At 49.5% G+C, this 21753-nt stretch overlaps 1 protein-coding gene across 1 annotated transcript in view; it reads right to left on the bottom strand.

The window, feature by feature from the left end:
* Lrrc27 (leucine rich repeat containing 27) overlaps positions 1 to 20212 on the bottom strand; it is a 26566-nt gene extending 6354 nt beyond the window's left edge. The window contains exons 1-8 of the mRNA XM_050137818.1: positions 20139 to 20212; positions 18719 to 18952; positions 16999 to 17129; positions 13239 to 13297; positions 10248 to 10385; positions 7577 to 7949; positions 5686 to 5832; positions 3619 to 3712 (exon numbers count right to left, since the gene is read on the bottom strand). Of these exons, the coding sequence (XP_049993775.1) occupies positions 3619 to 3712; positions 5686 to 5832; positions 7577 to 7949; positions 10248 to 10385; positions 13239 to 13297; positions 16999 to 17129; positions 18719 to 18904 (1128 nt within the window). The 5' untranslated portion in view covers positions 18905 to 18952; positions 20139 to 20212. The remainder of the gene's footprint in view (positions 1 to 3618; positions 3713 to 5685; positions 5833 to 7576; positions 7950 to 10247; positions 10386 to 13238; positions 13298 to 16998; positions 17130 to 18718; positions 18953 to 20138) is intronic.
* Positions 20213 to 21753: the final 1541 nt, after the last annotated feature.

The raw sequence follows: 21753 nt of genomic DNA, 5'->3' as shown, positions 1-21753 counted from the left end.
CCCCCCCCCCCCCCCCGCACTCCATGGCCCTCAAGGCCAAGTAGTTCTAGATCTTTCCACAGGTCAGAGTACTCTCAGAGTGTCTTTCTAGGACATCCCACAGCTGCTCGGCCATGTTGCCTGAGTGGTTCCCATCTCAGATTTCCCTAAATTGTAGGAAGTGAGAACAGAGCATGGGAGAGCAGCCCAGCCGAGAGGAAGCTCGTGTGATCTTTTAATGTTAATGGGCCACCTGGTGTTATGGAAACACAGCCCACTCCTCGCAGCATCTTGGGCACACTCCTCATTCCCGGACAGCCTGATGTCACTCAGATTAATGGCCACCCATTCCCCATTTGGCCTTCCTTATCCACTGTGATTTATGTAGACATAGCCTCTCTTCCTAGCAGTCCTGCCTTCTGCCCTATAGCCTGAGTCACCCTGTCTCCTGACTGCTATGGCCTTCCTGCAGGGCCTTTCTACTCCACGTCACAGACACAGCTCCAGGCTAGTCTTCGAATTCTTCTCGGGCTATGACTGGAGACCTCCTGTCTGATCCCAGCTCCCCACGCCCACCTAGTCCCCATGTGCCTTCCCTTCCCTGCTCAGCTCAGTCTTCAGAGCCAACCTAAGGCTCAGTTCTAATGTTTGGAACCTCAGCTGTCCTGTCCCCTCTTAATACTAGAGGTAAGGGGATTTCATCCTAGTAATTACAGAAACAAACATTTCTGTCTTACTCCCAGGCCTTTTGCTGTAGTAGCTGGCTTCCTGAAGAGCCATCAGATGGCATCTGAAGCTGTTTCTGCAGCTCCAGCAAGCAGATATGCCTGGACAGGATGTGTTGGTAAGGGCAACAAAGACCACGTGACCAGCACTGCTCACTGCTGCCTCCAGGGGATGAGGTGGGGAACTAGCCAAGCCCCAGATTCAGGAGCTTAAGTGTGTGTGTGTGTGTGTGTGTGTGTGTGTGTGTGTGTGTGTGTGTCTATCTCTGCAATGTGCAAGGTATGTGCGCGGTTGCCTGTTCGTGGGAGGCAGGCTGTTAGACTCCAAGGCTGACTAAACAGAGTGAGATTGAGTGGAGGGTGTGAGGCCTGGGGAGGGGTGAATCTCCTGCTGGGGTTCCTGCTGTGTGCTATCTGCCTGCCAGGGTGGACTTTGAGCTCAGCCAGACTGTGCCCCCCTTTCAGACTTGTATCTCCCCTTCTCAGTTGAAGATTTCCAGGGCTGGGGTTTTATCTGCCAGGGTGTGCAGTTCAAACCCAGCATTCCTGGCTCTCTGAAAGGCCTGGAACCCAGGAAGATACAGTTAGGGGACAGGAGCTGCCACACCCTTCTTTTACAACCCCCCCCCGCAGAAATGCATAGGGCTGGGACACAGCAGAATTCCACATGCTTGCTGGTTGTGACAGCTGCCTTACCATAGGAGGTCAAAAATGTTCCACAGAAATTCCAACAGAAAGAAATGCATGATGCTAAATCCAGGTGGTTTCCTTTTTTCCTCATTAAAGCCAGATATTACTTGTTTTAATAATTAAAGGCATGCATGGGGGTGGGGGATGCTCATCTATATATAGTTTACTATTACAGAAAAACAGAGGCAAGAAAAAAAATCACCCAAATACCCAGTCTCCTAATAACAAAAAGAATGCAAATGCTTGAAAACTGGGCAAACCTTCAGGCACAGGGAATGCCAGTGCTGGGGGAGGTTCCCAGCTTTATAAGAGAGTGTCAAACATGCAATTGCTATGGAGGCCCAGAAAAACAGGTTCAAAGGTCGTAGACAAGGCTGTTGGCTTCAGAACAACATGGAGAAGAAAAATGTATGCCTTTTCTCAATAGGGTGGCAGACTTGGAGTCCCACCCAGTGTCCAATCTCAGAAGTCTTTTAGCAGTCAGCGCCTGCGTGGGGTAAGAGCTGCACATTTACATGTCACAGGAAGCACAGGTAAGGCTCTGCAAAGGCCTTCCCTCACTCCACGTGGTAACTACCCCTGCTTGGCACACAGTGCTCCAGGCTGGAGCGTCAGCTCCGCCCAGCGGCCTCCAGCCATGCACAGCACTCTGGCACCCTCTAGCGATCACCAGCCCAACTGCAGGAGCCTGTACAGGCTGAGAGCTTCCCTTAGGCTGGCACAGGGTCATGCCATCTACTGTGAGTCCCTACTGTGTGTCTGTGCAGATGACAATATACACAACTTTGTCACATGCTTCAATTAGATTGTCGTCATCTCCGAAAAATGAACTCTCAAGTGTCCAAAGAACACTAGTTTTGTTGTTGTTTGTTTGTTTCTGAGGCAAGGCTTCATGTAGCCCAGGCTGGCTTGAAACTCAGTCCACAGCCGATTCTCCTGTATCTGCCTCCCAATTTCATGCCCAATTTCTGTGGTGCTGGGGGCTCTTACCCACCACACCAGGGAACATGAATGCTAGGTGACAAGAGGACCCTACCAGAGAAGTTTGTGAGGTGCAGTCTTCCTTTGGGTCCTCATATTGCAGCACCAGGCATGCCTATTCTGACTACTGCTCTGTGTTCTGGGAAGATATCAACAGCAGACGAAGGGAGGAAGGGACATATGGATTCTGTATTGATGTCCTAACTTTACTATAAATTCTAAAATTAGGGTTTTGTTTGTTTTAAAGATTTGAACTGTGCATACTGACTTCACTTGCAGGCCAGCATAGTTTGGTCAGAACAGCCTGTGCAAAATCTTGGGATTTTCTTTATCTATTGACCTAACCAATGGCTTGATTTTTTTTTAAAGATTTATTTATTTATTATGTATACAGTGTTCTGCCTGCATGTATACCTGCAGGTCAGAAGAGGGCACTAGATATCATTACAGATGGTTGTGAGCCATCATGTGGTTGCTGGGAATTGAACTCAGGACCTTTGGAAGAGCAGCCAGTGCTTTTAACCTCTGAGCCATCTTTCCAGCCCCCAATGGCTTGATTAACAAGGAACTTTTTCTTTCTTTTCTTTTTTTTTTTTTGGCACAGGGTTTCCTCTGTGTAGCTCTGGCTGTCCTGGAACTCGCTTTGTAGACCAGGTTGGCCTGGAACTCTACAGAGATCCATCCACCTCCCCAAGTGCAGGGATTAAAAAAGCACTCGGCCTGTACAAGTATGCCAGGCACATTCTGGAGGAGCAGTTGGGTCCTGGTGCTGACCGCTCCCTGTGCCCTACTGGACCATGACCTGTAAGTGAACTGGAAGGAATTCAGAAGGGGTGCTGCACAGATATTCTGTGAAACACAGCTTTGTGTGTGTGTGGGACGACCCTGGGGTCAGAGATAGCTTGTAAGGCTGCTGTTCTTTAGGTCCCAAGGTGACTGGCATGAGAGGGTGCAGAATTTACAGGATGACGCCCACAACATATCTCAACCTAGTGGTGTTTGATCATTCCCCCTCAAGTCCTTCCTATTTCCTCTTGGAACATCGAGTCCTTCAGATGGAGCCAGCAGTCAGTGGGCAGAGGGCAGCCTCAAATGCCGGGTCCTGCACACAGAGGCTTTGGCCACAGTGCCACAGGGTGGGGGCTATGTGCAGCACCACCGACTGAGAGGGATGGCCCAGACACTTTGTGTGAGCCCCACTGAGCTCGCACACGAGGCCAGAGCCACCTGGTCTGCCACGTACCATGTTCCTATGTGGTGGCTGGAATTTATTAACCTCCCTCCTGCTCCTCATCAGCTGGGTCTGCTCTCTCCAATCCTGCAAAGTTCTCTTGTCTCTGGAGAAAAAGCACAGTCATATTAAAGTCACAAGCCAGATGTTACTTCAAGCAGAGCTCGCAAGATCTGCTGTCATTTCAGCTTCACAGCCTTCTCCCATCGAACTGTCCTTAGAGCTAGTGGGAGGCTGGGAGTATCCTCCCTTCCCTAACCCCTCCCTTCTGCTGGGCTTCTTCCAGCCACTTTGAGCAGAGACAGGGTAGACAGATTCCAACTGAGACGCCTGGACTTGGGTTGTACTTCCTGCTGTAGGCTGATACTTTGCTGTGGCAGCCAAGTTCCCCAAGTTCCCTACTGGCCAGGAAGGAACCAGCTAGGCTGCAGACCTTGCTCAGAATCATGGCAGCTTCTCACAAGGATACTGGTCTAAATAGTGTATATCTTCCATCTTGTTCAACCTCAGGGACCAAGTGAGCCTCTAGGGATAGAGTGTTCACAAGATCCAGAGAGGCAGAGATACAAAGAGGCCTTGCTATATTAAAGCCACCTCTGCTGCCCCAAGACCACCTGCCTGTTGGCACCAACTTTAGCCATCGGCTCCAGTGGCTGGAGCCCCAAATCCTGTTCCAGATCAGCTTCTTCTTGCCTTCCTCAGAGACACCTGTGCACTGGCTCATGCTTACCCTGCCTGGGCCTCCCCATCTCTCTTCTGAACTATCTCCTGTCTAGATGCCAAGGTTCCCTGGGTTCCAATACGGGGTACAGAGCTGAGTCCTCCCCTATACTTCCTGTACAGATGGCCCACATCCCCAGCTCCCAGTGTTCAGACATGCTCCAAATTGACCACTTGCTCCTGGACAAAGGATTCTATTTACTTAGCCACCTCTCCATCACAAGGAGCAGAAGGGATCTGCTCACCCTGCACGAAGCTCCTAATTGGGGAAGTGAGAGCCCCCATAGCTGCTCAGCAAGGGACCACAAGAGAGGAAGGACAATGGAGATAATTCACTGGTTCTTTGTACACAAGGCACATTCTCAACAACGGTGAGTGACCCGCTATGGAAGAAGACAACCGGGTTGACTACAGGGTGTCTGGTACGATGCTGGCATGGGCTAGCACAGATGCTGCTTGTGAGCAGTCTGTCCTCATCAGGGCCCAGACAAACAGAGGCAGAATTCCTGATTGTGGCCTCAGGAGGTTTATTTATAGCCAGGCTTCAGAAGGGAGGAGTGAGAGGCTTCAGTATCTAAGCCTAATGTGATCCCAGATCCTGACAGGACAGGGGAAGAACAGTAAGGAACATAAAACGGGAGAGAAGAAGTCAAAGGCATCATGTGGGATGTGACTAGGGAGCTCGCAGAGGCTATGGACATGGGGAGTTGACCCTGGCTTTCAGCACCCTGCACAGCTCCACTGGGATCCCCCACTGTCCAAACCCAACCATGAAGGTTGGGCTACTGTGGTACTGTGGATATGGTCCACACTGACTGGCTGCAGGGGGCCCATGACAGGACACAGCTGGCTTGTCAGTGGAGCTGTAGGGCAAAGGAGAATAGTTGTTGAGAACGGGATAGGTGACAAGCAGGTTGCATGAAACCAAGGGTAGGAAGTGTGACATTGTGCTACCAACATGAGAGAAGCTAACAGGTGACCAGTCTGACAACATTCCTTACATATGATGGCAGGCCCTAGGGATAGGCAGGGGAGGAGAAAGGCACTTGGGTGGGTGGGTAGGTGGGTGGGGCCCACACAAAAAAGCTCAAGGCACTTGAAAAGCAGGCAGGGGACAGTACACTGCCCAAAGGATGCCAATGAACAACCACGCTGTGCAAGTCCAAGGAGAAGTCTCTGAACTGCTAAGCAAGAGCTCGGGCTTTTCAAAAACTACAGGCCATGCAAAGGGTATGAGAGCTTCCAAATGAGGCAAGGAGAATAGAAGCTATCAGGCCTCTTCTGAGACTGGAGACAATATCATACCCACATAGTTGGCCACTGGGCCCCCAGTCCTGACGTCATCCATCCCAGGCGTACCTCCTCCGCTGCTCCATCAGTGTCTCCTTTTCTTGGAGTTCCCGGAGAGTCGCCATATGACTGTCTTCTAGCCTTTTCGTACGCATTGTGTTTTGGTACACTGAAGGGAGGTTGGGCAAGATTCCTTTGAAGGAGGTGGACTTCTTTCTAAAATCACACAATGATTATAGCTGAAAATGTAACTTTATGATGGTCCCTCCCACCTGCGGGAGATACAGTGCTGAACATGTGCAGATTTAAAGGGTTATAGTTTAAGATCTTGACTCCAAAAAACCAAAACCAAGATCCCAGCTGCTACCCAGTGAATAACAGAAAAGCTCCAAAGCAGGCCTGGTGGGTGCACTGGATACTAAACAGTCAGTGGTCCCAGCTATTGCAATCCAGGGGAAGCATCAGTACCGATCCATGTCAGCAGAATATGCTGTCCACCAGATGCCCACCAGCTACTGAGCTCAAGTCCATAGGAACAAACATCTTTTTTTTTTTTTTGTTTTTCGAGACAGGGTTTCTCTGTAGCTTTGGTGCCTGTCCGGGAACTAGCTCTTGTAGACCAGGCTGGCCTCGAACTCACAGAGATCCGCCTGCCTCTGCCTCCCAAGTGCTGGGATTAAAGGCGTGCGCTACCACCACCCGGCTAGGAACAAACATCTTTAAACCACTCCCAGAGGGTGACACAGTATCAGCAGGTCACACACTGAATGCCCCAAGCTCTCAAGTCACATCAGTCTCCCGGGGCTGAGATCGGGTATCTACGTCTCACAGAGAGACAGACCTACGAAGTACTCCTAGAGAGTGGCCATGACTGCTGGAGTAAATTATCATTATTATTCATCGTGTCGGTGTAAGAGAGGAAAGAGGCTTCCAAACAGCAGAGTAGATGCTACTGTTCTCTGTCTGGGACTTCGCGATGAGAACATTCCAGCAGTCCCAGCCACAAGGACTACAAGCTACGGTGCAGAGGGCCAAAAAAAAAAAAAAAAAAAAAAAAAAAAAAAAAAAAAAAAAAAAAAAAAAAAAACCAAAAAACAAACAAACAAACAAAAAAAAAAACCTCTAAAACTTCCTGGCTGCAACATGCATGAATGCTTTAAGGTATAGATCACTGTTCGAGCCCAGGAGCTGCAGAAACAGTGCAGTGGGACAATGTGAGGAGCCTAGCTTGACTCCCAGGCACTCATGTAGAAACCCAGAGTAGTGGCGCACCTGCTGCCCTAGCACTGTGGGGCCAGAGGCAGAGACGGATGGATCCTAGGGGCTTGTTGACCAGATAAACTAACAGAAATATCAAGCTCCAGGTTCAGTCAGAGACCCTGTCTCAAAGATCAAGGTGGAGAGTGAGACATTTGAAGTCATCCTCTAGCTTCCATACGTGTACACATGGGCAAGTACATTCATACCTATGCACACCGCCCACATACACACAAATAACACCTACAATATCCAAAACCACAGTATAGTTAAAGGGCCAGCTGCTTGTCATCTTCAGATGCCCAGCTCCTGTGGATATCTTCCCAAATGCTCAGACAAGAGTTTAAACTACTGGTTATTGTCAGCTCTAAGACTCCGTCACCCTCAGGAGCCCATTACTGATTCCTAAGATATGACGTCACATCTCATTTCCATTCTCTATACATGAGCACCACACATACACTCAGCACACACACCTGCTGCATGTACACACGTTACATACCACACCGGAGCTGAATTTCCTCTACGTGGCCTACTCTGCCAAGTGTGTTCTGTGACACCGGTCTGTTCTGGTCCTGTACTCAGATCTTATTCAACATACCCTAAATAATGGATTTAGAAAGTGGACCTTGTGTTTCAGATGACTGTGAAATAGCTTTACAGCTCTGGGAGATCAGGCAAGTCTGCCTTAGCTCTGCCTTACCTGCCTGTGGGTACTGGCTTCCGGTGCCTTTTCTCCTTGGCATTTAGTGCTGCCTTGAGATTTGGAGGCAGCTCAACAGCCAAAAGCTTCTTCTCCAGAACGTCCACCTTCTCGTTCTCCACAATCTCCTGCCTCAGCTTCCAGAAGCGCTTGATCTCCTCCTCACTGGGCCAGTTCTCGGAGGAGGCGCTGGATTTGCGGAGCTCACTCAGGTCTAGCCTGTCCATAGGCGGGAAGAAGTCAGCCTTCTCCTTTGCCGCGGCTGCCTCATGGCTTGGGACATTAAGGCCTTTCTCACTGGACGTGCTTCTATGGGGCTGAGGCAGCACAGGGTACGGAAGGTCATTGAAGACCATCTTAATGGCTGAGACTTCTGGTGGAGTAAAACGGCATGTTAGACCTTGCGGGGGGGCCAGTCTTCACGGTCAGCTTGTCTGGACCTGGAATCACCTTGGAGACACACCTCTGTCACAATGAGAGCATTTCCAGAGATGTTTAACTAGGAGGGGAGATTCACCCTGGATGTGGAGGGCACAATCCTATGAGTTGGGGACCCTGATTGAATTTAAAAAAGTGAGCTCAGCACCAGCCTTCATCTCTCTCTGCTTCTTGGCCACAGACACACTGTGACCAGCTGCTTCATGTACCTGTTGCTGTAACTCCTCCAAATGGACTGTATCTTCTCAAACCTAGAGCCAGAATAGCCTTTATCCTTAAGTTATCCTTTATCCTTAGTCCTCAGGCATTCTGTCACACCAAAAGGAGAAGCTGGCAGCAACAGTAGCCTGTAGTCAACACTACTCTCCAGTATCACCTAGCAGCCAAGGCCACATGTCTGGAAGGGAGGGAGGGAGTCCACTCAGGTCAGGACTAGCTGGACCCCACAGGCTACCACAGAGCAGCAGCTGCCAGGCAGGGCATGGACACACTGAAGATCCCTGAGCTCCTGAGCCTTCTCCACCTCCGGTATCTTTTAGCCTATGTGCATGAGGCAATTTTGCCACCCTTGTGAACATTCCTGCTCCCCTCACCCAAGATATCTTGAGTCTTTATTTCCAATTAAAGGCTATACCATGTGCCTGCTGTTCTTTGGCGATATTTTGCTGACTTTTAGAGACTTTAGTTCTGTGTGAACTATTGAGAAAAGATAAGTGCTGAGTCAGCGTGGCTCCCTCCCACTAGGGACAGAGGCTCCACACCACAAGCCAGGAAGTGCAGGACTGAACAGAACCGGGCCTCAGCATCTAACATCTTCTGATCTTAAATGCCAAACATCTTGGCCACTCTGACTATGGTTGGTAACCCCCTCCTTACATTTGGGTAAAACACACAGCAGGGGTGAATTCCAGTCACAAACTTTACTGCAGAGCCAGGGTGTCACACAGACTCCCGTCATCTGTTATGTCATGGTGGACCTGCATCCCCACAGCTGGGCCAGTGACAATTCTTGCACCATCTCCAGGCCAGACCCAAGCTGTCCGGGACATATTGTGTATTCACCCTCCTATGCCCTTGCGCCTCTCCAGTGTGGAGCAGAGCTTGACCTCCTCCTGACGGCATCCTCACTTCTCGACAGCACAGATTAACTGCCAGGGTGCTTCTTTTCCACTGGGGTCTGACACGTATGTCTTTTAGTGTCCATGTGCCCAGGTGTTGCCCCGAGTCCCTGCCCCCAATCCCTAGCACAGTGGTGGCTGCATCCAGACTCTCACTCCAGCCTCACAGTAACCCATAATCCCTTGCTCACTCCTGCTCCTGCCAGGCATGAAGAGCTTTCCACATTGCCTCTCTTCTCTTAGCCTGTCGACCTGTCCTTCAGGGGCTTAGGATGCCATTGCAGCCTCTCAGAGCCTGCCACATGCTGCTTTTCCCTAAATTATGTGCCTTTACAATGCCAGTCTAAGATACCGCAGTTAGATGTCCACGAAGATGAACCCTCAGCTAGGTCCCCATGCAGGCACAGGAACCCTTGTGACTCAGCACCAGCACCCTGTAAGCTGTCCTGTACAAAAGTCTCCTAGGAGCTTGCTAAAGTGCAGCCCCTCACCCTCCCTGGCTGCCCAATGCCACTCTCAAGTTTCCTGGGACACCTCCAAAACCATCCACAGGCCCTTGAGTCCCTGTCTCAGAGTTGGTTCTGGAGACACAAACTAAGTCCTTTTATGGACATGATTGCTTTAAAACATCACAACCCAGGAAATTTATGATGGCTCAAGGCAAAGACTGGGTCACCATTCCCCTTCCCTCCCTTCTTCTCTGGCTGGTCAATATGTTGACAAAATGGGACAGTTTAGTAAGTATCCTACAGGGGGACACCATGCTTACTAAGCTAGTTCCTGGCATCTAGGAAGGAACAGGATATGCCTCATGGAGCTTTTTACAAAGCTGTCTGGAGTAGCACAAGGACCCCCAAAGTAGCTGCTTGCTAGTGGCTGGGGTGAAGACTGCCACAGCCGGCTTCTCCCATGAACTTTTACCACATCTACCCAGACAGGTGTGACTGTTCAGAGTGAACTTGAGCCAGGGAAAGGCATGGCATCTGGGCCAGTGGAAGGGCTGGCATTTGCCATGTGAGCCCCACAGAGGCTGGAGAAGCAGCTCTCCTGGTTCTGATCCACACCTTGCAGTTTCATCAAGTCATAGAAGTCTCTACAAACCCGAGGGGACTCACCTCCAGGGAAGGCATTCTCCACCGAGCAGATCCGTAGGAAGGTCAGGATGGCTGCCAAGCCTTTCTGCACGATCAGGTGAGGTGGGAATTCCAGAGGGCAGTGTCTCAGGTTCAGCGCCTTCAGTGTAGTGACCTGCCCTGCAGCAGAGGGGGAGCGTCAGTACCCTGCCTGCTTCTTAGAGGGCAGCCCAGGAGGGAGAGCAGAGCAGAGGAGGTGACAGACACCTGAGGTTTTCTTTTAAGAACTCTGCAGGTGGGGCTGGCGAGATGGCCTGATGACTGGAGTTCCATCCCTGGGCCCACCTGGTTGAAAGAGAGAACTCACTCCTGTGAGTTGTCCTCTGACCGCCACATTCATGCCATGATAAAACTGCACACTCACAAAATAAATACATGTAATAAAAATTGTGAGCAAAACTCTTCAGGGGAGACAGATAATTGATGATAATAAAAGCAAGCCAAACAACAGCAACCTTCAAGTCAAATTCGTAGCAGAAAGTGGCTACATTACCAAAAATGTCCCTTTGTAACATATAAGCAATATGAACTATTAAAAAAAAAATAGGACCTGTACTGAGGAGACAGGTGTCACAGTCACTGTCCTCAGGCAGCCCAGATGCCAGGATTAGCAAACAAAGGCTTTAGCAGCCATTACAAACACAGCCAAGGAAATGAAAAGTAGAGATGCTTAGCTAATTTGAGGAGAATATAACAAAATACCTAAACAAATAGGAATGCTAATAAAACAAAGAATCAAAAATTACCAACAGGTTTAGAATTGAACATGGCTATCATTGCAGCGAAAAGCAGCAGAAGAACTCAGCCATGGGTATTGGATGGAGCAGGGATGCAGCTAAGTTGGTAGAGCTCTTGCCTAGCTCTGGGTTCCATGCCAGGCATAAACTAGGGATGGTGGCACATGCCTGAGATTCCAGGTAGAATCAAGGATATCTTGAGCTCAACTGGGGAGTTCAAGGCCAGCTTGGGTTACAAAAGACTGTGTCAAAAGAGGGAAGAGGAGAAGGAAGAGATGGGGAAATGGGAGAGGGTGATTGACATCCATCATTCATTCCTTCATTCATTCGTTTCCGTGGAAATGGTTCCATTCCATTGTTGCCCAGGCTGGCCCAGATTTCACTATTTAACTCAGGTTGTTTTCACAAGCAGCAATCCTCCTGTCTCATAGCCCAAGTGCTGGGGTTACAGGCTTGAGTCTCCAAACCTAGTTGAATTGACTTCCTAGGGATCCACTTCCCACTCCAGTCTCAAGCCTAGGTGAAATCCAGCCATCGTCTTCTAGATTTGCTCCTATATGTGTACCCTTTGGGGCACCTTCCCCCACACTCCCACTTCTAGATGGGCTTCATGGCCAACTGATGTTGAGAAGAAAGACTGAGGGAAGTCAAAGATGGCTGTCCACCTTTTTGAAAACACACAGTGCTTTAGTGTTAGAATGACACTGAGCACTGTCACCTGCTTACTGAGAGCATGTGACATGGTAAGCAGCTATCATGAAGTCACTACTGTCTGCCTGCTGCTTCCCTTCCCTTCCGGCTGAGGGTGCTCAAACTTCCTGCATTTTAGTAACTGCGAGTGGGCTGCATACAGCTGACTTCTCATTTTTATCTGGCCTGATAGTCTCTGCCTTTTAAACGGCAAAGCATCACGCACCACAGAAAGCCAGCTGGAGAATCTCTAGTTGCGTATAATCTAAGCAGCAAGCTATGACAGCTATTCCTCATAATTAACTGGGGTGATTTGGAATCACCTAGGAGATGCGCCTCTGGCGCATCTTTGAAGTGTCTCCAGAGAGGTTTCACTAAGGGGAAAGGGAACCTGAATGTGAGTGGCATCATCTCATAGATCAAGGTAAAAAGCAGAAAGCTATGTGCAGCAGCATTCTGTGCTTTCTGCTTCCTGACCTGTCCCAGCTGCATATCCTGTCCCAGCGAACTCTGTAATATCTTCTGTGACGTGAGCCAAAGCAAATCCACCTTCAAGCTGTTCTGGTCAGAGCAGTGAAGAAAATAACTTTAACATAGCCCATGGGTGAATCGCACCAGAAGCCATGCGGCCTTGAATGACACGGTGAAGGCAGTGTTTAGGACAGAGTGCAGCTCAAATGTGTTAGAAAAGAGATCTGAAATCAAACTCCAAGTTTTCAACTCAACTCAACAAAGATGGGAGGCGAGCAAATCAAATTCAAACAGACAAAGATAAGAGAAAGCAGAAACCAAGACAAATCAGTATGTAAGGAGGAAACGAGTGTCTTCCTCATTTATAGCAGAGAAAACGCACACAATGGCCCCTCACATCCTCTCGGGCCTCAGAAGCACATGTGAGTCAAAGAATCAAGTAACCGAGTTCAAGTCCAAAGGAGGGCACTGAACCCAAGCAGCTAAGACTCAAGCCTGGCTCCCACGGAGAGCAAAGCCGCATGCCGGCAGAACGCAGCGTTGTATGACCAGGTTTTCTTAGGCTGTGTGCAAAATGCAAAGCTGTCTGGCCTTGGCATCGACAACACACGTGAGTGCTAACAACTCCTCTGCCCGAGAACAGGCATGAGCTCTAGAAGGACTGTGGAGACTGCCCTCTGGACATGCCTGTGGGCGAGTGTTGTGGTAAGGTTAAACAAAAGAGAAAGACCCAGCCACTGTGGGTAGCACCATCACCAGGCTGGGATTCTGTGCTGTAGAAAAGGGAAAAATGAGCTGGGCACCAGCACTTGCTCCTTTCTGCCCACCCCTGCCATCTTCAATTGGCCGCTGACCCTTGCCATCTTCAGTTGGCCACCATGAACCTTTGAGCTGTGAGCCCAAACAAACCTTTCCTCCCTTAGACTCTTTCGTCAGGGTGCCTTACCACAGCAACTGGAGAAGGAACTAACAACCTGGGAGAGGGCCTTGGAACACCTCGCTGCCTCTCCCCTCCATCACAAGCCCCGGACTCCAAAGCATTGAAATCCACCTTTCACTTTGTCGTGGTACTTACCTAGCTCAATGGGTAACGTTTTGATAGGATTTCTTTCTAAAAGCAAAGTTTTCAAATGTCTTTAAAAGAAAACAACAACAAAATACTTTAGAAAACAGAAGATTAAATGACCACCTGTAAAATATTGTGTCAAAAGGCCTCATTTTTCTTTTCTTGGTCACAGACATCCTAACACACACACACACACACACACACACACACACACACACACACGCACGCACTATGTACCATTAGCAAGCATCTCAGATCTGGAGCACAGCAGGAGAGCTACACTGCACTCTGTCCTGCACCTATTCTGGTCGTTTTTTCATTTGTTTTTGTTTATTTGCTTTTCAAGACAGGGTTACTATGCATAGCCCTGGCTGTCCTAGAACTCTCTCTGTAGACCAGGCTGGTCTCAAACTCAAAGAGGTATGCCTGCCTCTGCCTCCCGAGTGTTGAGATTATCATAATCCTTAAGACTCTATCCATCATTAATTTATTGCTTTCTCCTTCTCCTTTACTGGGACCCTCGGCTGAAATATGGCACCAGGTCTCAGATGGCCTATTTCTTCATGTGCTGTCTACTTGAAGATAGGGTCTATCTCATGGCTATCTCAGGGCTAGCAGAAGGCAGGGCTCTGGGCCTGAGCTACACCCAGAGACTCTGAATGATGCTGAAACCATTGCCCTCTGGACTGATGGGCTCACAGTGACCATATCTGATTGGGCCTGAAACAAAGAGAAGGCGTGCTTGGGCTGGGAGGGGGGGGACTGCAGCCTCAGCACCCAGGTCAAGCTCATGTCTGCTGACTTCATCGTTCTCCACAGTGTACTTTCTCAGGAATTCTTATGCTTTGAAGTTTGTTTTTGAAACAGTTCTACTCCGTGGCATGGTTGGCCTAGACCTTGCTATGTAGATCAGGGCAGTCCCAATTTTCAACAATCCTCTTGCCTCTACCTCTCCAGTGCTAAGATTACAGGTACATACCACACCTTGCCTTATTTGATATTTTTATGAAAAAACTTGTCTCTTTTGAAATATTATTTTAAAATGTTTTATGTGTATGCATGTTTTTATGGCCTATTTGTATGGACATGCACCATGTGCCCATGGAGGCCAGAAGAGGGTGTCAGATCTGCTGAACCTGGGAGTTACAGATGGTCATGAACGGCCCGTGTGGGCATTTGCAGAGAACCTAACTACTCCTCTGCAAGTGCAGCAAGCCCGTTCAACCACCAAACTGTCTCTTCTGCCCTAAGAAACTTAACATGATGTGTACAGAGGCCGGTTATGCGAGCCTTCCTGACTCAGCTCATCGGCTTGGCTGTGGTGCCCTTTAAAACGCCTCATACAGAAACAGGCAGCAGGGATGTGCCTGCTCTCTGTGAGCTGGTTGCGACTCAAGACAGGACACTCAGCAATGTGCCCCAGGCTTCTCCAGCACCAAAGCCAAAGGCATTCCAGTCCATTTGGCTTGAGTTCTTTTAGAAGAATATTTATAATATTTACCAAATATTAAGCTGAAAGTATGCAGGGGGTTTCTACCTGATATAACAATATCCATGTGGTGATAAACCTGTGTTGGTTTTGTATTTTCTATCACTACTCAGACTGTCCTTGCTGCTTACCTCAGCACGAACTTACAACTGAGCAGACACCTGCCAGCTTCTAGCCTCCAGAGAACAAGTCAGCATGCCTTGTTTTAATCTCTGCGCCCACACTCACACATCCACACACAGTGGGGGGGGGGGCTATGATGATACTATTGTTTTAAATATATATTTTTTAACTTTAAATCCTTTAATGAGCCCACAATTACTTAAAATTTCTAATTAATATGTTTCAGCTCTTGAGCAAGTGGATCCAGTTTTAATGACATAATGGGTGTAAAATCAGAGACTCAATTATAAATTAAACAACACAAAGCAGCTGGCTTTGGCTGTCAAAATCCAAGGATTCCAGATCTGAGATCTAAGCACCATTTGGAGAAGAAACAGGAAGTGGACCCCTCAGCAGCAGACTTCATGTGACCTTAACCGTCAGGAACAACTACTCGACAGAATGAATGCTAACCACAAAATAATTTGTGGCCAAAAAACCACTCAGCTATCCCAGCACAGAAGATGGTGTTCTTGTGAGGAAGAATGCAACTCTGTACAGGACACAGGCCCAGAAGACCAGGTGGCCTGACCAGGAAGGTATAACTGGGTGGAAACAACCCAAAGATACCAAGAGCCAGCTCTGCTGTGTCACCACCTGCTGGCCAGGCATGCGCTGTCGCCTCACCAGTCCACCAGTCCTGCTGGTTCCAGGGTCTCCAGGGCTCCACAGGAGGCTTCCTGGTGCATCCCCAGCTCAGGTGTGTCAGAACTAGCTGCCTCCTGCTGACTGCTGAGCAGGAGCGTGGAGGGCAAGGGCAAGGCATTTGCTCTCACCATTATTTGTGCCAGGTGCTCACTCCCCACCCCCACACACTTTTTTTCTTTTTCTTTCTTTTGTTTTTGTTTTTCGAGACAGGATTTCTTTGTAGCTTTGGAACTTGACCTGGAACTAGCGCTTGTAGACCAGGCAGGCCTCAAATTCACAGAGATCCGCCTGCCTCTGCCTCCCAAGTGCTGGGATTAAAGGCGCACACTACCACCACCCGGCTACAATATAGTTTGATCAGTACTTAACAAATGGTGCCCTCAGCGCAAGCAAGGCACCTCTGCAAACCTTATGCTGATGCACAGCAGACTGATGAGTTCCCTGGGAAGCTACATGGGAACTGGGTCAACCTTAGACACATCTGTTTTCTAGTCTGCTGTCAATGCCAATCCCAAAAGCTCTGAGGACCCCTGAGGCCCGGCTACAGTCACTTGGCCAAGCCTCCTACATGGACCACTGCCCTGGCTGTCTGCCAACTCCTTCTACCCTTTGCCCCATAGCTTCCTTCCTTAGGCAGTGATCTAAGTCTAATTCTATCCCTATCCACATCCAGTTCTTTCAAAGTTGAGAGCATAGATTCCCAAACCCTGAAGACCTTCCTCAGCCTCGTCTCCTACCTTGTCCCTGACCCCTGGTAAGCTCTTGAGTACTTAGGGGACTTGTCTGCCCTTCCCTTTGCTCAGCTCTGTGAGGGGAAAGGAGGGTCTGAAGTGAGTAGCCCGGACAGATCTAACAGAGTGGGGCGATGGCAGAGTGAGTAGACCCAGGTAAGGAGGCAGTGAGTCTGTGGCTGGGGTAGGGAGTGGAAGCCTGGTTGTCGAGGGTGGGCTGGACTGGGCTCCGCAACTGGGAGTTCTGGGAAACCCTGGGAAGGGGAGGGGCAGGAATGTGGGAAAGACAGTCTATACTGCTTGCCTGGGGGTTTCTAGCTTTCCAAAACAGGGCAAAACTCTTCCCCAAGAGCCAGGGGGGATTCTCCAGGGCCCAAGGCAACGCCTGGCTGGGTTTTTATATAGCCAGGGTACTTTTGATCTCAATCAGCTTCCCACAGCAGAGTCAGGGTGGAATCAGCTGTTCAGGAAGCAATGTGGACTTTCTAGCAGGGGCACCAAGACTGCCATTTTCTACCACGTCAAAGAGCTCATCACAACACGATTAGCCACACCTGGGACGGCTGGCCACGGACCTGTGAGCTGTGTCTGAACCATCTGGACTTTTTTATTTTGAGATGGCAATTCACTATGCAGCCTGAGTTGGCTCAGATTCACAATGATTTGCCTGCCTCTGCTTCCTAAGTGCCCAGCCCAGTTGAAGATGATCAACTTGCACATCCAAGGAGCAGACACTTACCTGTGAGAGCCAATCTCTGATGGAAGGGCCCTGATCTTGTTGTAACGAAGGTCCAGCCATGTCAGGTTGGGCAACAACTGGAAGAAATCCTTTGGAATCTCACTGAGCGAATTCCTCTGCAGGTATAATTGCTTCCACAGAAGGGGACCAGAGGATGCTTTATCAGCCAGTGAAATTTAAAACAGGATGTATCCAAAAACCATCTCCAAAAGGATTAAAACAACCACAACTACATGTCAAACAAAAAAAAAGCTACCCTTAAAGAATATAAACAGTTGACACAAGAATCAGAGATTTAAAACCTAACGCTGTCTTCCTTCTCCCTGGCCACACTCAGTACCATGCTTGCAGCGAACCCACTGAGCAAACAGTAAGAGTCCTGCCTGACTCATTCCGAGTTGGCACTAAGGAGGAAGCTACGGGACACAGGCACATTCTGCTGTGGCATGATCTGTGACAACCAGCCACACAGAAAGGAGCCATCACCCAAGTAGGGAGACATGATCCCTGAGGCCTGATCCGAGCCCTGAGAAACTGTCCCAACTTTGCTTGAAACCACGACAGCACTGGGACATTCAGCTCTCTGTGCACTTCCACATTGAAGGTGCACCACCACCACCACCACCACCACCACCACCACCCCCCCCACCACCACCACCACCACCACTTGGATTTTTTTTTTTTTGCCATAGAAATACATTCATAGCAACACCTGTCTTCTCAGGTATGAGTCTAGATTAGACCTAAAATACACTGGAATTTCCTCCTTCCTTTCTGGATAAAGGCAATGGTTATCTCATCGCTTAGCTGGACTCCCGAGAATGGAGAGCTTCACTTCTTAGCGAGTGCCGTGTAAACAACAGTAGCTTGAGGAGGTGGGTCCCTGTAACTAAGAGGACACTCCTGGAGGCTGCTAACAGCCAGGCACGAGCCAGGAGGACTGTGAACCTGAAGCCAGTTTGGGCGACGCAGCAAGATCCTGTCTACAAAACTCGAAGGGCAAGGGTGCTAGCTGGCTCGCATGCCTTGAGAGCAGACATGCGCAGAGGGAATGAACAGCTCACCTCAGTGCGCTGTTGTCCCTGACAAGGGCTCTACGTGTGTTCCCATGCCATCTTACAACAAACCACAGTGCCATTTCTAGGTTCCAGATGAAGCCGAATGCAACTTAAGGGCATTCTGTGACACAAGGGCAGTGCCAGCCGTGCCAGCACTGCTGGGGATCCTCTATTCTGTCTGCCATCAACACTGCTTGCTCCAGAAAACTTGGGGACAATGCAATATTACTAGGAAGTGCCCTGAAGGAGGGCCTGACACAAAGGAAAACAGTGTACATCAGCAAAGTCCAAGACGAGAGAAAGCTTCCGACTGTTTTTATAGTCCCCAAGGCCTGCAGAAGGATCCGTGGTTTAAATCAGAGACCCACCTATTTGGACAGTGATCTCTCTACCCTGGCTGATCTCAGCCTGAGGGTTTCCCATGAAGAAACACACCCTGCAGGGTAGAGGAGGCTGCCCCATCCTGACACCTGGCTCTCTCTGTTGCCTGGCACTGCATCTCAGTAGCTCTTTGTTGTGGTCAGCCCGTGAAACCCCAGCTAACCCTCCCGCTCCTTCTACAATTCATCTCTCCTAACAAGAGGGACAAAAAGCCCAGTGCTGATTCTGCTTCTGGCTGCAGGCACTTGCATGCCGCACCCTCCCAGGAACAGGACACTTACTTGAAGGGTGGGAACTTTAAATAACTCTCCCAAATGGCACAGGCCTCTTTGACTCAGGTCTAAAACTGGTGAGGAAGAGATGACTCCCTCAAAACCAGACTCATCAGTTTTGGAAAAGGAAGCAGGTATGCCCTGGGCAACAGCAGCATTCTCGGGATCATTGGCAGCCTCCTTTGTGTCCTCCATCGGATGCCCTCCAGTGGCCACAGCTCATCCTTCTTGATATGGAGTCACCTGAAAACAGGAAGGGGGAGGGTCCTAGCAACCAGAAGTCACGGGGAGCATGACGGGATGGGGGCAGGGCACATTTGCAGGGACTTGACTTGCTGTAATAGCAACGGTACCATGAATTTGGCTTTCAAAGTTGTAAATATTGGAACACAAGGTGGCACTGGTTAAATTCTTTGCTCCTCACACTGTACCACAAAATTTAAAAAAGAAAATGATTATTATGATCTGAGATATAGGTTCAGGCAGCCCAGGCAGGCCTCCAACTCACTGTGGTGAGCTCTGAATTCATAATCTCTTTGCATCTACCTTGAAAATGTTGCAATTATAATCAAGTACATACCTGGCTACAATATAACTTTAACTGGGAAGTACCCGCGAAAGCAAGCAGGATAGAATAAAAACAAAGGGGGAAGTCTGCAAGCCACCTGCAAAATGGGGAGGGGTTTCTAGTAAGCCTGTTTCCTGTTTCCGCCTTGGTTCTCTGCCTAGGCAATGACAATCTTGCATCTTAAAGTTCAGTAATTCTTTTGCTTAGCCACCGCATACTTTCAAAACAATCCCAGCGAAGACGATGGCCGGAATGCTTATAGGTTTGAGATAATCTGTCAGCTAGTCCGTCCAAAGATTGCCTGTCACTCCTTTCTGAGAAGGTAACTTTCAGTGAAGGATCTGGCCTCAAGAGTGTACAATTCATGGGGAGCCTAGGTCTGCTCCTGACCCGAGGATGGGGCTCCCTAAGGTCTCCAGGTATTTGCATAGTCTGTGGTTTATTGTTGTTGTTTTTCTACACCTTAGAGTTAGGAGGAAAAAATTCTTCCTCCAACAGATTACATTGTAAGGAAGATGCGTTGACGGGAGAGAAGCAAGGGACTGGTGGTTCGGTTTCCACACTGGGACTTGGATAGGCAGAACTCAACATTTGGGCCTCAATTTCTATCCTCGGGGCGTGGCCACTGTAGAGGGTCAGGGGACCAAGTCATAGTCCTCTCCCACCACCGCGCTATCAGAGGTCAATGTTCAAAGGACCCCCAGCAGCCCGGTGGCCCATCAACCCCGGAGTCCACGCCCGCCATCCCGGGAGCCCGTCCTACAGCGCAAAGTCAGGTGCCCGCTCCCTTCCAGTCCAGCCCGGCCAGCGGTGATTGACGCCGCAGCACCCCTCCTCCTCTCCACGAGCCTCCACGCCCACCTGCGACTCCGCCCCGGCACACCGGCTGCCCCGCCTCCGAGAGGTACAGGCACTAACAATGGAGCCGCGCGAACCAGACCGTCGCCACGGAGACGCAGCTGCCCTACGGAGGCCCGAGGGCGTCAAGCCGCGGGGCGGGGGGGTGGGGTGGCTTTGGTACGCGTGCGCTTCTGGCCTGTGGTGGGTGACAAGGCTAGAAAGAGACTTCGAGAGGGCAGGCGGATGGACTCGGGGAGGGTTTGGGGACCCGAAGGAGACTGAGCGGTGCTTCAGCTGAGCGGTCCATCTTCCAGGGCAATGGACCTTCTGGCCACAGGCTGCCCGGAGCCGACCGCTGACCTCCGCGCCTGCGTAGAAACAGCCGCCGCAGCAGTACCTTGATCGTGGCTCCGGGTACAGGGTTTAAAGCAGAGAGGTGTTGTTGGAGCGGGGCCCGATTCGGCACAGACGCTCCGAATGTGGAAACTTGGAGGCTGTCCCTACCCATTTAGAAACCTGCACAACTGGGCATTCTGGGAGGTCGGTCAACTATGCATACACCCTAAACCACACCATACTCCACAGAGGAAAGGGATCCCGATAGAAAAGAGATTCCCAGAATATGGTGAACTACCTTAAAACCAGATCTGGTGGGAGAGAGAAGATCCTAAACAGTCAGGTGATGTGAGTCATTCCTTTCTGGAGGCCAGAACTTAGGATCTTAGAAAGTTCCATTTTCGTGAGTAATAAGTCACACACAGGGCTACACGACCCGTGATCAAATCTACGGAAACCGCCGGAAATGAACTGGTCAGAACAGTGAGTTGTGTCCTCAGCTATCGGGCACATGGATATAATTTTGCTAAACATTTTTGAAGCAGCAGAAACAGAAGCTGTACTGAAGGTATAAGATGGAACCAAAGTGGAAGTCTAGAGCTTAAAAAAAAAAACAACAAAAAAACAAAAACAAAACCAATAGCAACAAAAATGGTTTATTCGGGCCAGCAAGGTGACTCAGTGGGTAAGTTCACTGAGCTAATTCTTAGAACCCAAGTTAAGGTAGGAGAGAACCAATTTCACAAAGTTGTCCTGTGGCCTCCACACATGGACCGTGGTATGTCCCATATTTATGCAATAATAAATGTAAATAGTTTTTCAATCGTGTATTAGCAGATCACTTAGAACTGAAGGTGAGATGGGGAGTAAATTGTAACACACACACACACACAAATGATAAAGCTTAGAAAATTCAAGAGCTATAGGAGTCCAGTGGCCCAGGTATGTGTGGCTGGGTGTCCTCTGAGCAACTGTCTTCTGATGTCTCTTCAACACGGCAGAGACGGATGCTGGCAGCTGAATTTGTTTGGTTACATGTTGGTAAAGGTTGGGGCCAAGACGTGTTTAGAGAGAAGCTTCAGGAGGCAGAAAAGGCAGGCCATTCCTACCTAGCCACAATGCCATCAGAGAGCCCATTCTGATGGTTCAGGCGGTGATGTGCTTACCACACCTGTATGGGAACCTGAATTAGATCCCCCAGAATCCACTTGAAAGGTTAGGTACAGCAGTGTATGCCTGTAATCCCCCACTCTTGGGAGGCAGACAGGTGGATTCTTAGGGCTCACCAGCCAACCATCCC

This window comes from Alexandromys fortis, unplaced genomic scaffold (assembly GCF_014885135.2).
Source record: "Alexandromys fortis isolate MF-2015 unplaced genomic scaffold, M_Fortis_MF-2015_v1.1 scaffold_3, whole genome shotgun sequence".
In the NCBI taxonomy this organism is placed as follows: Eukaryota; Metazoa; Chordata; class Mammalia; order Rodentia; family Cricetidae; genus Alexandromys; species Alexandromys fortis.
The sequence above is the reverse complement of the archived record's forward strand: the minus strand, read 5'-3'. Positions and strand labels throughout refer to the sequence as shown.